The following is a 23461-nucleotide window of genomic DNA, read 5'->3' as shown; positions in this document are numbered from 1 at the left end:
GAGATGAGTGCTGATGACAACAGCATATGGTGTATGCCAGGGACAGTTCCTGTAGTCTCCAGGAGTTTCAGGAAGGCAAAAAAGCAGCTTTTTACTGGAACTTTCCCTGGAATCATGCTAGCAGGAAACTAAGATTTCTGCAATTATTCATTAACTTCAGCAATTCAGAAAATTGTCTAGTTTACCTAAGTCACAGTCAGCTGAAAATATTTATTTTAGCAGATGCCATCTCATATTCTTTTATTATGACAAACATCTTTATTACATCAGTAGCATGACGTGAGGTAGATATATGCCCCAGCTTTAGTCAAAACCTGCAACAGAAATTACTGCTGTTCCTTCCTTTGCTAAATTACTCAGCTTTACCATCCGCATCTGTCACTGAATCTCTCTCAGATCAAGGGTATTTTTCCCTCACTGCAAAATAATATATTAAGTGCTTTATCTCTGACCACACTGGAATACACTTCTTAGTCCATTATTCATTAATGTCTATTATTGTTCCTAGACATTTTATTGCCCTTTTTTCTAGCCTTAGTATTTGTTTTAATTGCTGTTTTAATTTCCTTTAACTGAGATTCCTTCTCATCAAGAAGAATTGTTTTCATACCTGTGACATCACTGTTCTTTTGCTTCAGCATACTCTACTGGATGCCCACTCCCAGACTTTGTTGTCATTTTCCATTTAAACTTTTCATGGCAGCTGTGCCAAAACTTAGAAGGTTTAGAAAATCCACCCTTTTGGAAGTCAGAAACAAGAATATTTCCACGTGAAGCTGTATTTTACTTGCACAAACACAATCCCCTCACCACTGAAGGATGAAGAACAAACTAGCTGGCTTGTGTTGTGTGAAGCGTTTCCCGAATGTAAGATTAATCAGCTTATCTAATAGAGAGTTCCAGTAAAACAAACAAACAAACAAACACCCCACTACCCCCCCCTCCCCCACACCAACAACCCAAATACTTTAAAATTTTAACAATTAATTAGTGGTAATTTAGGATGTGTAGTAAGTGTCCAAAAATAACAGCTACTCACTGTGTAAGGTTTTTTTTTCTTCCTATAAATCACAATGTTTAAGCAGTAAGCTTCTTTTCTGGCCTTTGTGGTGTTTATAAACCTACTATTCACGTAAAGGAAGCTATTACAGCTGAGAGAACCATGTATAAAATCCTACATACAGTATCTACTCCACTTTTATCCTGTATTTGTTCAGTACACAGCCCTTCGGTTCTTCCACGTGATACACCTTGTTAACTTTTTTTTTAATGGTATATTTTAAATACTTTTCCCCTTCTTTTCTTTGCTTTTTAAAGAAAAAACACATTTGATGATAAGATGATTAATGATGAAGAGTCAGTTCACACTCAGCCATTCCCCAGAATCAAACAAGCCATCAGTTCAGGGATAGGATGCAATACTGGAGCCAGGGGTAGATACCTTCCTGGTGGTATCTGCAGTTGTGTCCTCATCTTCATAGAAAATGGGGACAGAGTTACTATGTTAATTTGTGTTTATAAGCCACTTGCTGAAGAACACGCAATTCTCCTCACACATTACCTTGCAAGGTAAATGCTGCACCTTTTCTGGCGAAACAGAAAGCAGACTTGTATTTACTGATTACTCTTTTCTGTACTTTTACCTCTGAAGTTATCTATAACTTAAGTATATGTATGGTTTTCTTAAAGTTATCTCTGGATAAAACGAAATTCCTTGCACTTAAACTGTCTTTGGAAACAGTAGTAAATCCTTAAATAAACAGAGTCTTTTCTAACACATATTAATCCTCCTTTTCCAAAATACCACAAGCATGCAGTAAGGCTTATTTTAAGCGGCTGTTCTGATAAGTATTTTGGGGATATTGTGAACTGTCTCTATCTTGTTCCCTCTTCATCATGATTCTCTGTCCTACCTACAGCAATACCAATAGAAACTTCTGCATTATCAGTCATGTGAAACACCAGCCCTGCCAACTCAGTGTGCTGTGCACTGAGTAAGAACATCTTGCCATATCTCGTGAGCAAGTTATCTAAATATAGATATGGGGCTTTCTTATTTGACACATAAAATGAAGGAATCATTAGTTTGCCTTGGAATGAGCAGCTTTTGGGATGATGCATATATGTTGTGATGTATTTTCCTATTGCAATAGTAAAATACTAATGAAATAAAACATGCTGGTCCAAACAAGACATACAGCAAGATAAATAGTCAAAAATTGCCATCAGACTATTACCAGTGGGAATCAGCATAAAAACCACTTATGTCTTCAAGAGATGACCAAGACAGTTCACACTAGCTTGTCTTATTATAGAAGCTTCAAATACACCTGTGGCTTCACTTTCAGACACTGTTGATTTGGACCCTCCATAGGGCACTATAGCCTAAAGTCACAATTAACATTTCAGTCTCAGTTTCCAGCTCTTTTAGAAGGCAAATAATATTTTAAGGTTGACTGAAATCATTCAGAGAGATTCTCTGCCATGGTATGCTCCAATATTAAGCATTTTATAGTATATTGGGATGACTTTAGGTGTTAGCATCACCAGAACTACTAAAAAGCAAGTTTCCACAGCACCAAAGTATTTGCAAAAATAGATTCATCCACGCTACTGCTTTACACACATTTCCTTGTGATCTTCATTATTTTTAGATCTTTTTCCTACTTTCAGCAAGTAGTAAAAATATGTAGGAATGCTGAATGAACAGAGTCCTGCACACAACACATTGCTAAACTCTTAATTTCTCATTCTTTTGTTGTTTTAAAAGGAGACTCCGGTATACTCTGATTTATCTTTCTGTCTCTTCCTCCAGTATTTTATTGCGTGTTTTTTGTGGGTGTTTATGTTTGTTTATTTTTAAAGCAAGCTTTCAACATGCAGGCAAAATTACACAAACTGAAGTTCCTACTCACCTAGAAAAATACACACCAGAACTTCAGAGAACAACTAAACATCTCCTATTATAATATTTAATCTCAAATCCTTTTCGTATCATTACAGCATTTCACAGCTGCTTGAATCTCATTTTTCCCCAGAGAGCAAGCAACTATTATTAGTGCTTATCCATTTTTAGTTTTTAACATCACCATTCCCTGCAATCAATGCCTTAATTAAGGCATATTCAGCTGCTGGTTTTTTAAGACCTAAAAGCACACTGGTTCTCTGGGAAGGCAGTAGCTGATAACATTTTCTTCCTAGCCCCTCATACTTCCAATAGCTGTATACGTATACCTCACTAACTGATTCCCTCCATGAACCCTAGTTGCACACTTCTGGGAAAATGCAATGGTAAAAGACCTAAAGAAACAAAATGTTCTATGGAATCTTATCTGTTTGGTCCTATCTAAATTCAGAATCTCCTTCAAGGAAGGACTGTAAATATAGAACTCGAATTAATATCCCAAAACCATTTAGGAAGTAATTCCCTGATTTGGGTGCTCAACCAACAGAAGATGCTCCTGGGAAGCCAACGCAAAATGCTTGGTTAATAACCCTTTTGTTTTGTTTAGTGAATTTCTTCTGCTTTTATTTAATGCTTCTTTTTAAAGACAGCCCAGTGTCTTTATTATTTAATTACTGCAGGTTTTTGGAAAAAGAAAATCAGTTCTAGAAAGCAAGCATACTGGGCAAGGCACTAAGATAATAAAGGATGCCAACTAGGATCACAAGTGAGCTACTATGGAAGGTTTAAGGAAATACATAGAGATTAGTGATCAGCAAGATTAGTAAAGGCATCAATTTCTGCACTTTTTGGATGAGTTAAATTTTGCTGCAATACGTTCCCCTCCACAACCAGCCTGAAGAAGTCAACACGAGCACAATTCATTCGCAAACCAGTCTAGAAAGCATAAAGATGAATTTCGTATCACTCTAGATGCACCTGGAGCTCAACTGGAGCTTAATATTCACCTCTCATTTGAACTTCAGATTTTCTGAACAGTGGTTGTTTACCATTAGAGCTAAAAATATCCCATCCCTTGTTGTTGTCTTCATGACCCCCTGCTTTTAATTTCTCCTTCAGGCACACTGAACCATGAAGCAGCAAATGAAGATCTGGTGCAACCCAGGCCAGGGGAATTACTTCTCTGAATTATTTCTAGAGCATCAGTCACCTCTCTGGTTTAATGACAGACTCACAGATGACAAAAGCTGAAGCTGAGACCACATCTCTCTTCTCTAGGTGTAGTGGACAGTGCAGGAAAGGCTGGTGGGTGCTGCTGCGTCGCTCGCAGTGCTGATGTGGCTGCCAGCACTGGAGACTGCTTGCCTTACTGCAGCCAAGCTGCTTGGGCTTCAGCTTCTCTGCCAAAAATGGTGCCTTTCACAGCAGGAGAGCAAGATAGCACGGTGCCCTCTCAAATACAATTTTACACAATAGCACTAACGTTATGCCATTTGTCCTTCTGCAGTAAGAAGTCAATGATATTAATAAATTCTTGTTATCATTATGACTAATAACAAGAAAAAAGGCAACCAGAAGTGAATTTTTATTGGTGTGATCCCAAGGAACATGACAATGGATTTTGATCTTCTTTTTCTTTGTATCTTTTAAGACTACCTAAAACAGATCATGCCTGTGAAATTCATTAGTTCCTTCCACAGGTGGCATGGTGAGGAATAAAACAGACCTCTACAATGATCTTTAAAATAAAAAGCGCCACAAAACAAGGGGCAAACAAACTAAACCAATGAGTCCATGACTATTTGCATTGCTTAGAACTGTAGTGCTATATTCTCTCCAGGCTGGTTAGGGAATTTTAAGGATTCAATTACAAATACAAACACTCCTCAAGAATCATAGCTAGAAAACAGGAACAACTAGCATCCAGCTGAGCAACTACAACTGAAAATATTTTGGGCACTCCAGGTTCCTTTTTTCAAATTTCAATTTAAAGACTTCAAGAACTGAAACAGAATTATTTTAAACAATATCATATGTACTGTATGCACTCATTAGTGTCTACTTTTTTACAGAAAGCCAGGATCCTTGATGACAGAGATACAGTATGAGAAGAAAAGCTCAATACAATCTATTTGAAATTGATTTTCATTCAGAGCTGCCGGCACTTTGAAAGCTGTCAGGTGCCTCCTGGGCAGTAGGCTGGCTGCTGAGAGAGGCCACATGGGAATGCCAGGAGAAACAACAAGAACTACCCTCTTTGTTCCAGTCCTTACCTCTGGCACTCACAAGTACACCTGGGACTTCTGGGCAAGGCAGATATCACAAACACTGCGAGAGCTGCCACCACATTCAGCCTGTTGGACCCTGCCACCGGTAGCTCCTTCTATACCTGGCTGAGCATGTTGCAAACTTCTGCACCTGACTTGCTTGAACCAAGTTATCCCAGCGTTTGCAGCCAGCAGTATTCAGTCCAGCATTTGTCACCCTCAGGTGAAGACAACACATACTACTCTCCACAAGGAGATGAAAGAAAAATACACCTGACTCACATTCTAAGCGAAAAAAAAAAAAGACAGCACATTTGTCATATGTGCCTCATATTTTAAAAGCGTACAAAGTTTATTAAGTAATCCACTCTGTCAGAATCCTTTCCATCCCTACTTCAGGTACACTATGGTCAATACAGTCATGCCCATATTTCCATGGCACAATCTTAAAAAGCACAGTTTAAAAAAAGGTGCAAAGAGATCTCAAATTATCTCCTTTTTTAGCTGTGATTTGCAAACATGAGCTCCTGAGGCCAGAGGCACGCAAGGATGGCTTACCACAGGCAGCCTCCCATGCTCACCGAAGTCATCTTCAGTGAGAGCGTTTGTTGACAATTCCTCAGTTCCTTGGACAGTTCAACATAAACACACATGCATGCTTCAGATGTTTCTACACTCACTACAGCAAAGCCACATTAAAAAAAAAAAAGGTTAAGAAAGAGAGAGGTCTCAGTTTAAAAGTCTGCAAGAAAACTGATGCCCACAGTGGGACAGCTCAGCTCCTGAACACTGTGGCACAGCTGACATCGTGACAAGCAGGACAGACACTCAGGCTGACAAATAATCATAAATACTAACCAAGATCACAGGTGGGTTTCTATGGAATGCTTAAGAAAATATATAGAATTAGTGATCAGCAGGATTAGAAAAGGCATCAATTTCTGCACTTTTTGGATGAGTTAAATTTTGCTGCAATACCTCCTTCTCCACAACCAGCCTGAAGAAGTCAACACCAGCACATTTCCTTTCGCAAGCCAGTCTAGAAAGCATAAAGATGAATTCCATATGACTCTAGATGCAGGTGGAGCCTAACCCATCACAAGTTCAGAACTGTCACCTGAACTTCAGATCTTCTGAACAACACTGACTGTCTACCATCAGAGCTACAAAAATCCCCTCTCCTTGTCGTCTTCATGTCCCCTTGCTTTTCAATTCTCCTTTGGGCATATTGGACCATGAAGCAAAAAATGAGAGTGAAATGCAGCCTAGGCCAGGAGTCTTACTTATCTTACCCATCCCACCAAAGGTGCCAAAAGGAGATGATGCCAACATAGTAGAATATGATCCAGAATACAGTGGGACAGTCTCGAGCACTGATACTGGAAAGTGAAATATTGTGGCAAAATCTAGGGATTTAAACCCTTGGCTGGAAGCCTGTAAAGGGAAAGGGTCCCTGCATTGGTGCCTTCTATCACCACAAAAAGCTGTGAGGGATTACCTGTCTCCCAGGGTAGGTAAAAAGAATTTACAGGCACGAGCATACTTTGCAGCATGAATTTCGAAAGCACAATTTTAAAAAAAGTGTGAACAGCTCTCAAATTATCTCCTTACAGAGATTTACAACAGAATTTAGAGCTTTTGCCTTCCCCTATCATTGCTTCTTATTTCATAGGGAGAGCTGCAGCACTCATGGGCAAGACCTTTGGAAGAAGCTCCTTGCAAAAACAATAGAAAAAAGGACCAGAAAAATATAGTACCCATTCACAATCAGGACCTCTTATTCTAACTTCTCTCAATTCACAAAACAGACCCTAGTGGGGTGAAGTAGACTGGGAAAAGACAGCAGGATCAGAAGAAAAACAACACTTCATTTTCCAGTCACACAAGAAAAGTAAAAAACACAACAGAACTCTAGCACACAATAAATAGACTTCTGGAAAACTATAATATAATTGTGACAAAAAATGTCAAAACAAATGTAACAAATAGGAAAGGGAAAACTCAGACCAAAGGAGAACAAAATTTCCTATTATTATCCATTTCAAATAAAATTTACCTTACCCTGCCAGAGCTACCATGGCATTTCAATGCATAGCTACTGCTCACTATAATCAGAGTTAGTAAAAAGCCCTATCCAGTATCTTCTGTACTGACTCAGCATTAGTTTTATGATTTTTGCATGACTATTCCTGAATCAGGGCTCCAATATCTCTCTTCAAACAGTTGCTCACTCACTTTAAAAATAATGCATATCCTATTGCACTCCAGTTTTTTTACACATCAGATATTGAGAAGATGACAAAAGAAAGATGAATAACAGATTATTCAAAAGGTAGTGACCTAGATGTGAAATAAAAATGGAGTGGCTTAGTTCCTAAACACACAACTTTCTGCATGCATGGGAGCTGATGCAGCTTCCTGGGCAGTATCTCAGAAAATAGAGGATGAAATAGTTTGGTCAAGAGCAACACAGGCTAAGAGTAAAGAATAACTGAGCTTAAACACAAAAATCTTACTGTTTTACACATACTATTACATTAGTGTGCAGTTGGAATATCACTGTGCCACAGAGCTCCACAAGCACATTTCCTGAGCTGATGCTGAAAATAACCCACAGGAAAAAGCTGCTGTTGAGCACATAAACGAGTCTTTCATCAATTCTCGTATCACATTTGACTCTCCACTCTGCATCTGACGTATTCTCTAGAGCTACATTTTGCTAATTTATATGATGGTTGGCAAAAGGAGACAGAGCGCCTACATTGGAGGCAGGGGAGAAAGGCCAACATCGGTGACAAATATGCAGCGTTAACTTAGCTTCCTCCGCCTTTAAGAAAAGGAAAAACATATGAAGATAGGACAATTTGGAAAAAACAAAATCATGGAATAAAAGAGGAAAGAACAAGATAAAGCACTGCAGATTAATTTACGCAAGTGCCTGACACTCGAGTTCCTGTTACCCAGACCAGGGGGTTAGGAAGGAGCCTAAGGGACACAGCAGCTCTATGCACAGCTTTGCTTCCTTCGGGCTCCCCCACGGCACACTGCACCACCCTGCAGCTGAAGGCAAGAGCCAGCGCGCTGAGCTGAGGGCAACGTCACCGGAAGGACAAGGACATCCTTGTATTGTACCAGGGGAGCAATGGCAACAGAAGTTTGGACATTTTTGCTATCTGTGGTGAGCGTTTCTTCAGTGGGAAACAAAGGATAGCACAAGTTTACCTCAAAATGGCTCTTTTAATGCATATGGATTGCATGTGCATCAAGGTTAATATGATGTAATTTTCTAGACTACACAAGACTGTGACAAAGTAGCCACCAAATCTTTTGGAGAGCAGATGAGGATTGATCCAGCAGTTGGGCAGTGCACACAGCAGCGCCTGCCTCATCACCACTGCCATCGCTGCCTCTTGTACTCACAATAACACCCAGCCCTAACTATATAAAATAAAAATATAACATTGAGAATTGAAACCGCATCTGTTTTTATGTAGCACTTGTAACACCACCTGATAATTTACCTGATAATTTTTTTTCATTATTGCACCTCCAGCTCTGTCAGAAGTTTCCCTGGCTGTGCCAGCTGCCTTCACCCACCACTTTCTTTTACCAAAATCAAGAGGGAGACCTTGAAAAGAGGGATTAAACAAATATCAAAGACAAAAATTCTTTTTCATTACAATCTTGGGGATCTTCACAATTATTTCCATGTCATAAGACATTTTATATCTTTTCATGACTGGACTGTACACCAGAATAACAGTATTGGAAAAATGTAGTTCTCCAACTTCTTTCTCTCCCTCATTGAAGATGAAGACAATAAGACCTCAGAATCTCTCCCACTGTCAAAAGAGATTAAATCAGCACATCTCAAAAACATATTTGCATGACAATATCTCAAGATTCTAAAAAAATTCCTATTTATTCTGATTTTAAAAAAATCTTAAAAAGAGGGAGAGCCATTGGGGGAGATTAACAGCATAGTCCTACCAGTTTGCTTTAGAAGATACGAGTATTTTTCCAGAGTGCTTATTTTCTTCTTACAGTATATGCATTTTATTTCAGGTTGTATAGCAGATTAACTGTAAAGCTTTATAACTGAAAGACACTCCAACGCTAAGAAAAACTTCTCTTACTGGAAAAGCAGATCATGGAGACACTGACTCATATAAAGTTTCTTGGAAAGAAAGAAAAAAAAAACCCAAAACAGTCCATATGCTCTCCTGAGTAAAAAAAATTAACTGCAAGTCTTCCATGTAGTTTCACAAGTAGTGGTACAAAATAATTAATTTGACACTACAAAATAGAGGAATTCCAGACCCAAGGTTCTCAGCACCTGCATCCTCCCCAAAGTTGTTATGTCAAACATCAATATTCCCAAGCAACGGTACCACTACCACTTCTCACCAACAATTCCATGCCTCCCTGGTTTGACTATGACTAGACATGCCTAACAATTACAGGATTTGTTTCTTCATGGTCTATAAGAGCAAAAAGTGACAAGTCAGCAAAATGGCTTATTCCTTATATCTGATAGGCAAGAATTGCTTTGTCCATTCCTGTTCATTCCCAGCTCTGGGGCTGGGACTGCCAGAGAGGCTCTGCAGTCAGACTTGTGGTGACTGGGAGCGCAGATCTGGGCCCTTTGACTCACTCCCTACTGACAAGAGCTGGCAGAGGCCTCCCTGCTGCACCAGGACTGAGAAAAGGAGGGAAGGGAAAAGAAGGGCAGGCTCAAGGAAGCACAACACAAAAAGAAAGCCAGTGGTAACACATGACCAAGGATAATGAAGCCTTATAGGAAACCTAAACAGCCTATTATCAAAGCTATTTCATTAAAACCTGATGGACAATTGCAGAGAAAAAAATTCATGTACAACGAAGGGTGACAGAAGCCAGCTAGACACAGAGGGGAGACTGGAAGACAAGGCAAAACTGCAGAGCTGATGTAGAAGGAGGAACTGACCTTCTTCAGATCAAAAATTATTCTTTGAGAAACAGATGAAATAAAAAAAACCCAAACCTACATACTTGGCCTCTACTTATCAGGAAGTTATATTCTTCCAAAGAAATTCAGTGAAAAAAATGACATGGGTATAACATGTCCAATATCTAAAATGTATTTTGTGCATCCAACTCTCAGCATAAGGGTTTGAACTTGCAGTATTCTAAATGCTATTTAGATCTTGCAGTCTTTTATTAATTTAGCGTTTCTGAATGGGAATTTTGCAATTGCAAAAAAAAACCCCAAAACACACCCCCCCCGCCCCAACACACAAAAAACACCCACCACAACATCAAAGAGGAATATGTATCAAAGGGAAGTGCTTAACCACACAGATTTCAATATTAAATTCAATATTCCACAAAGGTTTTCATGGACACTTAATTGACCTCTGGGGACTCATAGCAGAATTTAGTACAGAAAACTAAACTTATATGCTGCAGTGACATGCTTCTTTCTGAAAAACCAATGGATTACTCTAAATCAGCAGGCGTGGGTAAAATATGAAGTAATATTTGATTAAACCAACATTGAAATCATAAAGGATTGTTGCCACAATCCCCAGGCCTTTCCAAAGAAAAATCCTAGCTGGAAACACAAGGACACAGTAATAAATAAATTAGCAGTCATGTACATTTGCAACATCTTCATGGAATGCTGTCCAAAGTAGCCAGTGAATACAGTATGCTGTTCCCAGAAGATTGAAGGAGTAGACTCACTCAACTTAAAATACAACTGTCTTGCCTAGAAAAATGTAATGCTAAAAGGAAGGCCAAAAGAACCAAAAAAGTTTAAGTTTCTATTTTCTGCAGCATGACAGATGTTCCAAGGCACATTCATTGTTCCTTTGCATCTTTAGTTCACTGGACAGATGTACACACAATGTTAATTTTATATCTAAGGAAGATTTTGTTGTCCTCCTCAGAATAAAGGTTTGACACTAAAAATATGATAACTAATGCATAAATATTTCTTTTTCATTTGGAATTTTCAAAAGAATGGTGTTATTTTGAAACAACCATTACAACTTCTGGTTTCTGACAACACTAAATGAATTGTGGTACCAGCAAGACTGACTTTTCATCTCACTTTTCAGGCCTGAACCATAAAAAAACCCCAAACAAACAAAACCCCAAAGAAAACCAAATACCCCACACCAAAACCCCAAACATACCAAAAAACCCACAAACCCAGAGCTGCATTTCCTGTTATTATCTGACTGGATAATGATATTTTAAACTTCTTTAAACTTAACAGCATATTTTCTATCTCACAGCATTTAGTCTTCACTCACTTTGTTTATAGAGTCCTCATAAAAACACATTCATCTAAATTAGCCATTTTAAATTGGCAAACAGGTAGGATAGACCAAAATAAACAACCCTTAAACATAATTTTGAAAGACTTTGTTTTTGTATAGTGGAAACAAAACACAAACTATTCTATCTGCTCCCAAGCTACTGACATTACTTACTTTATTGAGAATATTCCCCTGAACTACTTAAAACCAAATCCATTCTGACTCCCACCAGCAGCACCTGTTCCACCTCAGTGGTTCATACCCCAGATCAGGACCCTGACTCTCTTCCTTTCAAAGCCAAGCCTTCTCTTTTCAGCAGAAAGGAGGCTGACATCAAATATCTCAGAAATGAAGTCCTGACAACTGATACCTACCATTAATTACCCAGGCCTGCCATTTGCATTTAACTCCCTGTGGGAAGGCTCAAGCAAACAAAACATAGCTGAATTAAATGCGACATATGAAGTTCAGATAAAAGTGTCAAAAGCTATTACCATTCTCCATTATAGCATACTGGTTTCACCATATGGGATTGTGAGGAAATTCCTCTGTAACCACCAAAGCATTGAGCAAAACATTATCAAAATTTTATGTCTTCCTCCAGAAGGAAATATAGCATGAGCTAAAGACACTATTAAACTCTTCTGCAATGCAAGACTGGCATTCAGACTTAATATATTGAATGTGCTATTATGACTAGAAGTGTTGGCAATTGGTCTGAATTTCTCAGAAGAACAATCTCATTTGTACATTGGCTTTAATCATAACATAATTTGCTTTGAGATCCCCATTAGCAGTGCATTACAGGAATTTGTGTGCCACGATCTATGAAAAAGAGCTGAGCGCGTGTTCTGACAGGCTGGGGAAAACGCAAGAGGCAATTATTTCAATAACAACAGCAGCACTGTTTCTCTAACTGGTTTTATAATACAGCCTGGCCCAGGAAATGATAAAAAGCTCTCACAGAACTATGCAGAAAGGGTAAGGCAACATTGATAAGGAAGCTTCAAAGGATTTGAGATAATACTGGATGGGAAAACTGGAGAAGCTGCCTGCCTGGCCCGTCTGGGCGAGGACCCTTACACCTCCCAAGGCAGGGCCAAAACAAATATTCATCCCTGCTCTCCCAGCAGCACTGATCCGGGTCAAGAGCCTACTGTACTATTGTGTCCCCTTTTTTTCCCTAGGGCTTTCTTTATTCTCTAAAATCTATTGAAGTAACTACATGCATTACTTGATTCATAAGGTAGTTTCCAACTATTTCATTCAATTTAAAATCAACACATAAATGGCTCTAGGTCTGGTTTTCTATGTGTGCTTTTTAAAGAAAAACAACAAAAACCCAGCTATGCCAAGGACATCCAACTTAGGGAGGAGCTTGAGGTGTAGATGTGCCAGAGAGACCACTTAAACCCTTATATCACCATTGGTACTGGGGAAGAGGGTAGAGAGGGAATAACAATAAATCTCCCACATTTAGCCAGATAATAAAAACTAGAGAATTTCACTTCAGGAGCAACTGCAATCTCACATCTTCATACAGCAAAACTATCCTCTTCCTAAAGCAGACAGATATTCACCTGCATTCAGAACAAACCAACACAAACCAAAATGAGTCACAAAAACACATGAAATGCATCCTTATTCAAGTTTGGTCTCACCCTTCTTAGGTACACCAAATTGAGGGGATACCAAGAGAGTGTGGTCAAAATCCCTGAAAGATGCTCAAATATTAGACTTAAGCAAAAAGCATGCACTCTGTCAGAAACTTAAAGTATACCAAAGACAAAACTAAGAAACACCCCACTGTAAACTATAAATATACTCAACAAGCACTTGAATAAATGTACCAGTACCTAGTCCATAATTAGAAATCCTACTTTCCATGACAAGGGTTCACGCTTTCCCAAACAAACGGACCCAAACAAATCAATATTATTAATGTTGATAATATTAGCTATAAAACAATTAACATAGGATGACCCTTAAAATATTTGTCTCTTCCTATGTAAGAGAACAGAGATTCTTTGGACCATATGTTTTCTATACACACATCCAAAATGAAACAAAGCTTAGTAACTCTCAGTGGAAAATGAAGTTAAATGTGACTATCTAGAAGCAAATTCATTTATTCTTGTCTTTATGCATATGTTCTCAATAGTGTGAAGAAGTTTGCTGGGGACTTTGAAATATACAGGCTGCATATTTCATTCAAATCCTTACTGCTGGTTTGAGATAAATGTTTAGGATCTATCTGTCAGACAAACTGATCAGCTGAAGTAAAGAAATTGCATGATACCATATTGGGACAAAGCAATGCTTTACCTGTTACCACACTGACGGACACATGGTGATGCTGTTTAGGGAGAGCACATGAGTCTGGCCACTCTCTGTGGCCCATTTCTCTTCTCAGCACCCATCACAGCAATATAAATATAAAAAGATCTATTCCTGCCTATTCCACTAAGCAACCATTTTGGACATAGAGTCACAGAATCATTAAGGCTGGAAAACACATCGAAGATAATTTAGTCCAACTATTAAACCAGCACTGCCACGTTCGTCACTAAACCTTGTCCCCAAGTGCCATGGCAGACATTTCTTGAACACTTTCAGGGACAGTGATTTCACCACTTCCCTTGGCAGCCTTTTCCAATGCCTGACCGTCCACCCTTTCAGTGAATAAATTTTTCCTATTATCAAATCTAAACCTCCCTGGGGCAAATGGAGGCTGTTTCCACATATCTATGAACCTGTCCAATCCCTTCTCGAACCTGCTGATACTATCTATCTCCACCACCTCATGAGCTGAAGAAACACAGCAGCAACCTGTGGAGTTACCAAACCCCATCACACTAATATTCTATGAGTCACACAGAAATTGTGCACCACTAGCACCTTTGCTGGAAGCACAGGCAGACACAGAAGACTTACTTTATTTAAGGAGAGGCAGCAGCTTCTGTTATACCCGAAAAAGCTTTCCAGACCTGATGAATTTGCATAAGCAAAAGCAGGTCTGCTTTTCCCAGCTCTATCAACTGATCTAAAAATATATTCACTCCCCCTACAAACCTAGCAGCTATGCACTCTTTGGATAGTTATTCCAGTTCATAGTGAGACTGGTAAGGTTCATTCCTCCCCATTGAAATATTCTTGGATACAAATACATGACTGTATCTGATTTGCTTTAATTTAACCTGGAAAAGTTTCCCAAATTTTGAGGAATATATGAGGAATAATGAGCTTACTTTTCCTCTTGACTCACTGCCAAGTGCAAGCAATTTTCAGAACAACAAAAGCCTATGTAAAGATATACAGGAACAACTGTCCTGCTGACATTTAACGAAAAAGGCACAACCTCTCAAGTTATCATTTAAACATATTTACAACCAACAGAGTTACAGTGCAGCTTTTTAACTTCCATTTCTCTTTATTTTACCTGTCAAGTCTCCAACGCCTACTTGTAGCTTCACAAGGCTCCTCAACTTCATAGAAGTCAGTGCTCTGGTCTTCCATGCTGCTGGAGTTCTGCCATTCAGAACAGAGATTTCTCCTAGCACCCATAGCAAAAGGCAAGTTCTCATACTCAGGTATTTCCTCATAGTGACGCACATTCTCGTACTCTGGATCACAAATGCTGGTTACTGAACTCAAAGACATTTGAGAGAAATTCTCTTGGGAGAGTCCATGTCCTTCTAAAGACTCCAGCCTTTGGTTATTTCGCATCTCAGGTTGACTTCTGTTTCTCTGCCTCTTCTTCTGTAATGCCAGACTATTTATTTCTATGGAATGCACCTTGGCAGATTTAGCTTTCCTTTCACTGCCTACAGACCCTATATTCCTGTTGTTATTTCCATAACCATCCCCACTGGAAAGGTTGGCAATAGCACTCTCCACTGACTGGCTGCCTTTAGACAGAAATTTTTGGAAGTCACTTTTCTTTAAGCAAACTGACAGTTTCATGTTCAGAAGCTTTTTCAAGCTATTTTTCTTGTGATGGTCTTTGCAGGGCTTGTCTGTCCTGTCCATGTCCACAGCAGACAGAGACTTGGCCCTAGGCTTTGTCACAACAGTCAAGTGGCTTAAGCTGGTAGCAGTTTTTAATGATTCAGAATTTCCTGAAAATGGAAGAATAGGATGAGGTAACTTCCAGACGGGTTTTTCAGAAGAACGTTTGGGTATGTCACAGGATGAAAGTGTATCCTGCTCCTTGGCTCGTGAATGTGCGAAGTGAGATCTTTCTAGAAGGCTGGCCGATTTGTCCTCACCGGAGGTGTAAGAACTTTTGTCCACAAGCTCTGCTGATGCAGCTTTTTTCAGCAGGCCAGCAGCTGGAAGGCCATGCCTCTGTGGTTTCTTAGGAATAACTTTTGGGGAACTCTCATCCTTTATTTTAACGTCTTTATTTTCCAAGTTTTGTGGGGAAATATGGAGGCTGTTGGAAGCAGATGGGTGCTGACTGCTTGCCAATTTGAGCTGCTTTGGCAAACTCATGGACAGAGTATCACACCTGACAAAGTCAGTCCTTTTGTCCACAGCATCTGGTGTACTGGTGTCATCTGTTATCTCATCCACGGAGTTATGGTCTGCATTTAAAGAAGACTCAACATGTCTCACCGAATCAGGACTTCCGTGTGAAAACTGAGGCAAAAGGTTTTGTGAAGCTGACTCTTTCACAGCAGGCTCCTTTTCCTGAGGCATTTTTTCTGCATTGCTTTCAGTTACCTCACATTTTTCAGGATGAAACACCTCCGCATTATTGTTATAACAAACACTTTGACCAAGGACATTAATTCTTGCTGGCTTTTTTAGGCTTTGGTCCACAACACCACCAGAATCTTTCTCTGAAATAGATGGTTCTTTTGTTCCTTCCCCTGTGCTGTCTATGCCATCCTGACGGACTAGACATGCAGCACGTGGCTTTCTTGGCTTAGGGATAGGAAGCACTTTGGAGCTCAGGACTGAAGATGTTTCAGGGGAGGTTTTATCAGCATCTGCTATTATCCCCACTTCACCTGAAAACATTCTATTGCTACTTAAATTTTCGTTCTCTAGAGTTTCCTTGTCCAATAGGGAAGAACAACTGTGATTATTTTCAGTCAAACTAGGACAAATTTCAGACATCTGAAACCTATCAGCAATAATCTTACCATCAGCATTTTGTGGCTTCCCTTTAGCTACCTCAGAAGATGAGGAAGACCGTGCAAGTTCTATAAACTCTATTTTAACATCATTCTTGGAACAGCTGCCATCCCCTTTATCAAACTTGTCTGCATATCTGTGCCTCACAGGACTGCTGTTAGGAAATACGCCATGAGTTAGGACATCCTTAAGTTTCTCTTCCAAAATGCTGGCTTTCAAAACCACCTGACTTCTACTTGCCAATTTTTCTCTGTGACTGTCCCCCAGAGATAGTGCATTTCTTTCACCAAGCTTGGTGTTCTCTAAGGTGTCAAAGTGCTCAAGAATTATCTGAGTTTTACAAGTGTTCTCTCCATTTCCAAGTTTATGAAGGCATTCAAATTTGCAAGGTGACACAGGCAGAATATATGATGTGTTTCCAGTACTCCCTTCTGAGATTTCATTTTTATAGTTCAAATGGTCTAGAGTTTGAGAAGAATCTTCCCTGTGCTCCTCAAAGCTCTTTGTGCTTTTTCGTGCAGACGATGGAGGTTTAACTTCTGGGATGGAGGAGCTCTTGAGAACCTTTGGTTTCGGTGCAATTGCTGGCTTGGTTTTCCTTGCTGCTTGTATGCCACCAAAAAGTACAATATCGGGCTTTGGTGCAACAGGTGGAGGCGCTGCCTTGTGTCCTAGGACAAATTTTGGTTTGGGAGCCACTGGTGGCTTCTTAATTTCTAGGAAGGATGGAAAACAAAGACTTTAGTCACCATTGCCCACAGAATGTCACTTACAATACAATAGTATTAAAAGTTTTGTAACATTTCACTCGTGATCTACAAACTCTCAATTTGTGTATGGATGTATTTTTCTCTTAAAAGCATGCCTTCCTTCCCTAACACCACTTCTTTACTAGTTGCCTGCCTTTGTTTGAATAGACACATCAAAGAGTGGCAGGGAAGTTTTCAAAGTCTTTTCATAAATAAACAGTTTAACATAATATTAGTACCTATACTCCCTCAGATGCTAAAGTCTGATGCCAAGAAAAGCAGAGCAGATTGGACTGGTTTAGCAGTTTTAACTGTAATACCATTTTAAAATGTTGCAAGTATGTTAAGTGCCACATGTAAAATAAGCCACGAAGACAATGAGACAGCCAGAACAGTGACCAGGGTAGTTCAGTCCCTTCCTCCACCACCTTGAGAAATGTGTAACCTAAAATGCCTCGTTCCCTTCCTTTCCTCTTCAGACAATGCTGAGATGAATTAGTGTACCAGTGGCCAAACTGGCACGTCACTACCAACAGTTCAGTTGGTCTGTGGTATGAAGTTAATGCAGTCATTCATAGCAAGGCAGTACCTTTCTATTGCAAAACACTATTTCTGTGCCTCATGCAAAATTACTCTCCCCAACATGTCTGACCTAGTAACAGTCACCGCTATTATGAGTTATGACCCACTTGGCACAACAAGATGACAAACTCTGGGGAGAGTGTACAGCACTCAGGAAAAGGAGCTCAGGAGGAACTTTGAGATTATGGAGTTTTAGTCCTGTTGTTTGAGTGGTTTGGGGATTTTTTTGTTTGTTTGTTTTGTGGTTGCTTTTTTTTAAAGTATGTCTGAAACATTTGACTATTTCAGGAGATTATTTATGACAAATTCATTCCCATATGCTGGAATATTTTCAGATTTCTAAGTGCTTTGAGTATTTTTCGATACGTGCAAGTTTATAAAGTAAACATGTTTCTCGCTGTTTATGCATTACCTTTGTATTTACCACCTTTGTTTTGATCAATATTTTGGTATACTTTCAATAAATCATACACATGTTGAATAATACCCTCAAGAAAACACATTAGTTAATGTTTAACATGCAAATAGATAGGGTAGGCCATTGATTTATTTTTCCCTTTGAAATGTGGGTTTGGTATTTGGTTGTGTTTTATCACCATTATTACTATAGATATGCCCTATATCTTAATCTTTAGACTAGAAATGCAAGAATGAGGTTTCAAAGTTTAGGTTTGTTTTGTGGGGATTAGTTTGTTTGAAGGAAATGTAGATGGGTTAACAAAAAAAGAAAAAAAAAAAGGAAAGAAAGAAAAAACGAACTGAAAAAGAAGCAGATGCTCTCAGTTGCAACTATTTCCTAAACAGCAAGCCACTGCTCAAAGCAGAGAGCCCAAAACAGTAAAACCATGTTTTTCTAGAACATTAATCCCTAAGGTATTCAGGTACCCACACTGTCTCTACCTACACTCAGAATGGCTGCCCTTGCTGCCATTATTTCAGTGAAGAGATAAACCTCTGATGGCAGAGACCATTTTTAAGAAATTTTGCAAGAGGGAATCCAGAATTTCTTTCCAAAGGTACAGCTCCCTATAGCCACTGACAACAGTGACCCAACTACCACTTACTGCCAAGGCTATCCCACCTTCTGCATCCCATCTAAAGGCAGGATTCCCACACAGAGATGAATCAACAATTTGCTAGGAAAAAATAAAATTAACTGTTTCAGTGGGTAACTACTGATCCTGAACAGCAGAAGAGAGCTGTTCACTCACTTTCAGACAAGTCAACTGCTTATTCAATTGGAATGTGAAGTGATGGCAATAAAGAAGCCTGTGTTCCACAGTAAAAAAATGAAGAAGGGATGCCCAGTTTGTCACAGAACACAAGACAGTAGTAGAATGGGCCATGTTCAGTAATATTTACTAAGTTATTAAAGTTCCCTGGAAACTGAAGAGAGACAGGCTGCTTCGGAAGCCTTCCTGATGCCCAAGTGTGAGAAACAGATTGAAAAAGACACAGGAGATTAAACACTGGCTAGGTAAGCAATATCCTGTGGATTATTTTTCCCACGCACAAACTGAAGTCCATTAACCTTGGAAGTTTCTCTCATTATAGGGAGCACCTAACATTTTGGATACCACCAAACTAGATTACTCTGCAAGGCTTGTAACTAGTATTTTTATGATGTGACACCATTCCCTGAATATAAACTACCAAAAACCCCCATGGTTTTATTAAAAGTAAACCATGAAAATGTAAAGAAAAAAGCAAACAGACCAGTTGTTTGTAAGCCAGTGACAAAAACCTGGATAATGAACAGAGCAGAAAAACTAACTTCTGATAGTAAGTGCAATTCAATGGCATTTCTGAAGCCAACTAGAATTTTTCAAATTACTTCAACGTTAAAAAGCATTGAGACAGAAGAGATCATCAAATTGTGTGGGATAATAAAGACACCACTGTCTTGACACCACCAGCTTTAAAGCGATTGCACATTACATCTAGAGCAGATATGGGTCAATGTATTAACAGGCACATTACAGTCTCGGTATCAATACAGATCTGCCGTCAGCCGCTCCAGCAGAAAGGAATGCGATGAAGAGCCCTTTCAAACATAAATGTGACATGAGAGGAAAGACTCCAAGAAGGGAATGCATACCAGTAGTTTTCCTCAACAAAATATCTTTAAGTTTCTGAAGAATACAAGCAATGAACCACTCAGAAAAAAATTACGGCAGCTGATAAGTGTGGTAGATTTACATTAGAAATCAAGAATTCAAGTTCAGTTGCTTATAAACTAATTCAATTCACTGTTGGACGAAAAACACAGTTCTACTTAACAGTGCTCTAAAAGGGACAATTTCCCATCCAGAATAGAAAGAAAACTAAGTAGGAGGCAACTGTTATAATATAAAGGTGTAAGGAATGACTGGGAGTCATATGAGAAGTACTTTTTGTTAAATGGCAAGCATAATCAAGGTGAAAAACAAGGTGAAAAACAAAATAAATATAATCAAGGAAATGTTATAGAGCAAATCCATGGGGTAGTTAGTTGTTTGGACAGTGGGCTTTTTCCTGGTGCCATATGGAACTAACTATTCTATACTAAGGACAGAGATGGTTGGTTATGCTTAGGAACGTAAAAATGGAAGAGAATTTGGAAATCATCACACAGTTATTTTATGAGAGCTGGTCTGAAGCTAAGCAGTAAATAATCTGGTAAGTATAAAAGATGAAGAAAGTTGAAAATATTTCTGTACATAGCACCTGCTGTGCCATGACTGTTAGTGAAATGCAATGTCACCTTCTGGCAATCTCAGAAATAACTACAGAATCATCCAAGGTCTAAAAATCATGCTTCAAATCCCAAGAAGCTCATCCTGGTTAATTTAACCAAGAATTTAAAAACTAAGATGGTAATAGAATATATCCTTATCCACATGTGAAAGGTTTTTGATAACAGGTGGCTCTTGAATCACAAAAACACCCCGAAACCAAAACAACCACTTAACCCCGATGAGATTCCTTAACTCACCACTGAAGTTTGACAAGTTCAAACTAGAAACAAAGCTCTGAATTCTTATGAAGCCTAAAGGATAATTAACTACAGAAATGTCTCCCCTAGTGCTGTGGGGGAGCCACAAGCATTTACAGGCAACTTAAACTCATTTTCTGACATGTGCAGAATTTTCAGAGGACAGTTTGGACTGGACATTGGATTCTCTAGCCTGTCTTACTCAGGAAATTAGAGAATCACTATGATTTTCCTCACTCCCACCTCCAACCTTAACCCATTTCTTAAAGAGAGTCCCTGCATCCAAGGATTCCAATAATAAATGCAAATCTAAGAGTAGAAATATAAAATTTTATTTGCACAAACAGATTAAATGTTTAGGAGCCAGATAAACTGTCAAAGAGATATACTCCAACCTGTTCTATTATGCAAAGGAAGGAATCCATAAATAAAGTGACTAGCAATGCTGCCATCACCAACAGGAAATCTGCTGCTCACGTAGGAAGAGCCAATGCTCAGTGCTGAAGGAAAAAAAAAAGGTGCTTAAAAATACCAACATCTAGCCCCCTTAGAAAAAGTGGATTTTAAAGGTCATTATTTTTCTAACAACAAATTGCCGTTAGCACCAGATCAATGCACGTGTTCTTTGTCTGACTTCGGGTCACAGCACAGAAAACAGACATTCATCTCTCTGGTGAATGATGTCCTTCAGCATGCTGAGGAAAAAGCAACACCTGTTCTCATCCTGCTGATCTCCTCTGTGACCAACACTTGTTATTACTTGACTGGTAAGTGCTCCTGTTCTTCCTTTGATTTGTTTCAAAGGAGGATGAGAACATCCTGAAGCAACTTCTACTCTCAAACCTTTGACCCTGAAGTGCTGCCCATTTCTGTTCTTCAGATGATAGAATTTGACAGCTGAGGACCTCACTTAAAAACTCTTGTGTGTCTTCTCCTATATGCACTACCATGAGAACAAACAGAAAAACCAATAAGATATCGCAGTCTTAAGCATTATTACTACACAGCTTTAAATCCTTCTCATTTTTTTACCTCTTGTTCTCTTCCCTGACCTACATAGGAGCAAGGAGAAACAATGATAGATGAAGATGAACTGAGGCTAAAAATCAAATAGCACTACCCCTTCTGCAATAAACCCTACTGTTGCTAAAGGAATGTTTTCCCCTGGTAATTTTTATGCTAATACCTTTGAGATTATGTCTACAACTTCCAGATTTAGGAACAACAAAAGAACAGGAATAAGTCATGTTGACTTGCATCTGTCCATGAAAAGTAGACAAAGGGTTCTAGACACTGTCAAGCTGACATAACTTAATATTCCTTCCCTTACAATGCTTCACATGAACAGAGGCTCCCCTCCTGGTATTCAGGATGTCCCATGGGACTATCTCAAATCACCCAAGAGGTGCCCTGGGCAGGATACTGCAACCCACCCCAAAGCAATGTCCCTTCTGAACCACAAAACAGCAGGAAGAAAGTAAAATAATAAATCAGTGTAGCATCAGATTTTGACAGCAGCTCAGGCTAAGCTTAAGATAAGGGTACACAATCAAACCACTATGGGATAAGCAAAGGTGTGAATTTAACAGATCAGCTACTTTATAGAAGCTGGTCATATGAATACTCTTATCTTACTACACAATATATATGGCAGTTCATTCCTTTTCACCTATAAGGTTACATGTATTTCACATTCTACTTCACAAACCTATTCCACACACAGTAGGAACAGAAAAGGGCTTCAGTTACCACGCAGCAGCTGGCCTAGAGCAAACATATGCATTGGCTTTCTTGTGGCACCCTGTTTGCATATGCACACTGTATTCTCAGATACAGCAAATCACATCTGTAGGCTATATATGAAAATAATGCAATGCCCGGAGGGTGTCTTACCAAGAGATCCACGTGGTGTTTTTTCTCACATGAGGGAAGAGCTTACTCCAACAGCCAATTTGCTATTTCTGAGCCTATTTCTGGCACAAAGCACTACAACTCCCAGTCTCAAAACAAGAAAGCCAATCTGGCTTTTAAAGAACACGTAGGGAGAAAAATAATTACTGCTATGTTTGGGATACACTGGGAGATTATTGCACTGGCACTCAATACACTGCAGAGAGAAACAGATAAAGTATTTTTAAAACTCCTGTTCTCCAGCAGCCTAAATTTTAAAGACTCACTACAATGCTTTTCAGGCCAATTACTTTGTTTTCAGTTACAAAAAGAAAGTTTCATTAGGTAAATACCTCAAAAAAGTATTGTGAGATCATTAATTTATTTCCTGCAAATGTTTATTTATTTTCTCATTATGGAGAGGCTCTGATTTTCTCAGGTGCCACAAGGCTCAAAAGAAACAAAAAAAGGAATGAGTCAACATCCCGGAAGATAACATACGTAGTTTTTAAAGTACAAGGGAAAACTATGGTTTCCAAGCCACTAGTTTTAGCAAACATTCTAATTAAACTGCAAAAGGAAAACATCGATTTCAAAATCTTAGGTTGTTCACTGACTTATTGAAATGAAACAGGAAAGTTAGAGGT

The 23461-nt window shown here is 39.0% G+C and overlaps 1 protein-coding gene across 1 annotated transcript in view; it reads right to left on the bottom strand.

Annotated features, from left to right (window-relative positions):
* FGD6 (FYVE, RhoGEF and PH domain containing 6) overlaps positions 1 to 23461 on the bottom strand; it is a 69434-nt gene that overhangs the window by 42535 nt on the left and 3438 nt on the right. Inside the window, exon 2 of the mRNA XM_063396302.1 lies at positions 14917 to 17335. Coding sequence (XP_063252372.1) covers positions 14917 to 17335 — 2419 coding nt within the window. The remainder of the gene's footprint in view (positions 1 to 14916; positions 17336 to 23461) is intronic.

The sequence above is a fragment of the Prinia subflava genome, chromosome 4 (genome assembly GCF_021018805.1).
Source record: "Prinia subflava isolate CZ2003 ecotype Zambia chromosome 4, Cam_Psub_1.2, whole genome shotgun sequence".
Taxonomy (NCBI): domain Eukaryota; kingdom Metazoa; phylum Chordata; class Aves; order Passeriformes; family Cisticolidae; genus Prinia; species Prinia subflava.
The sequence above is the reverse complement of the archived record's forward strand: the minus strand, read 5'-3'. Positions and strand labels throughout refer to the sequence as shown.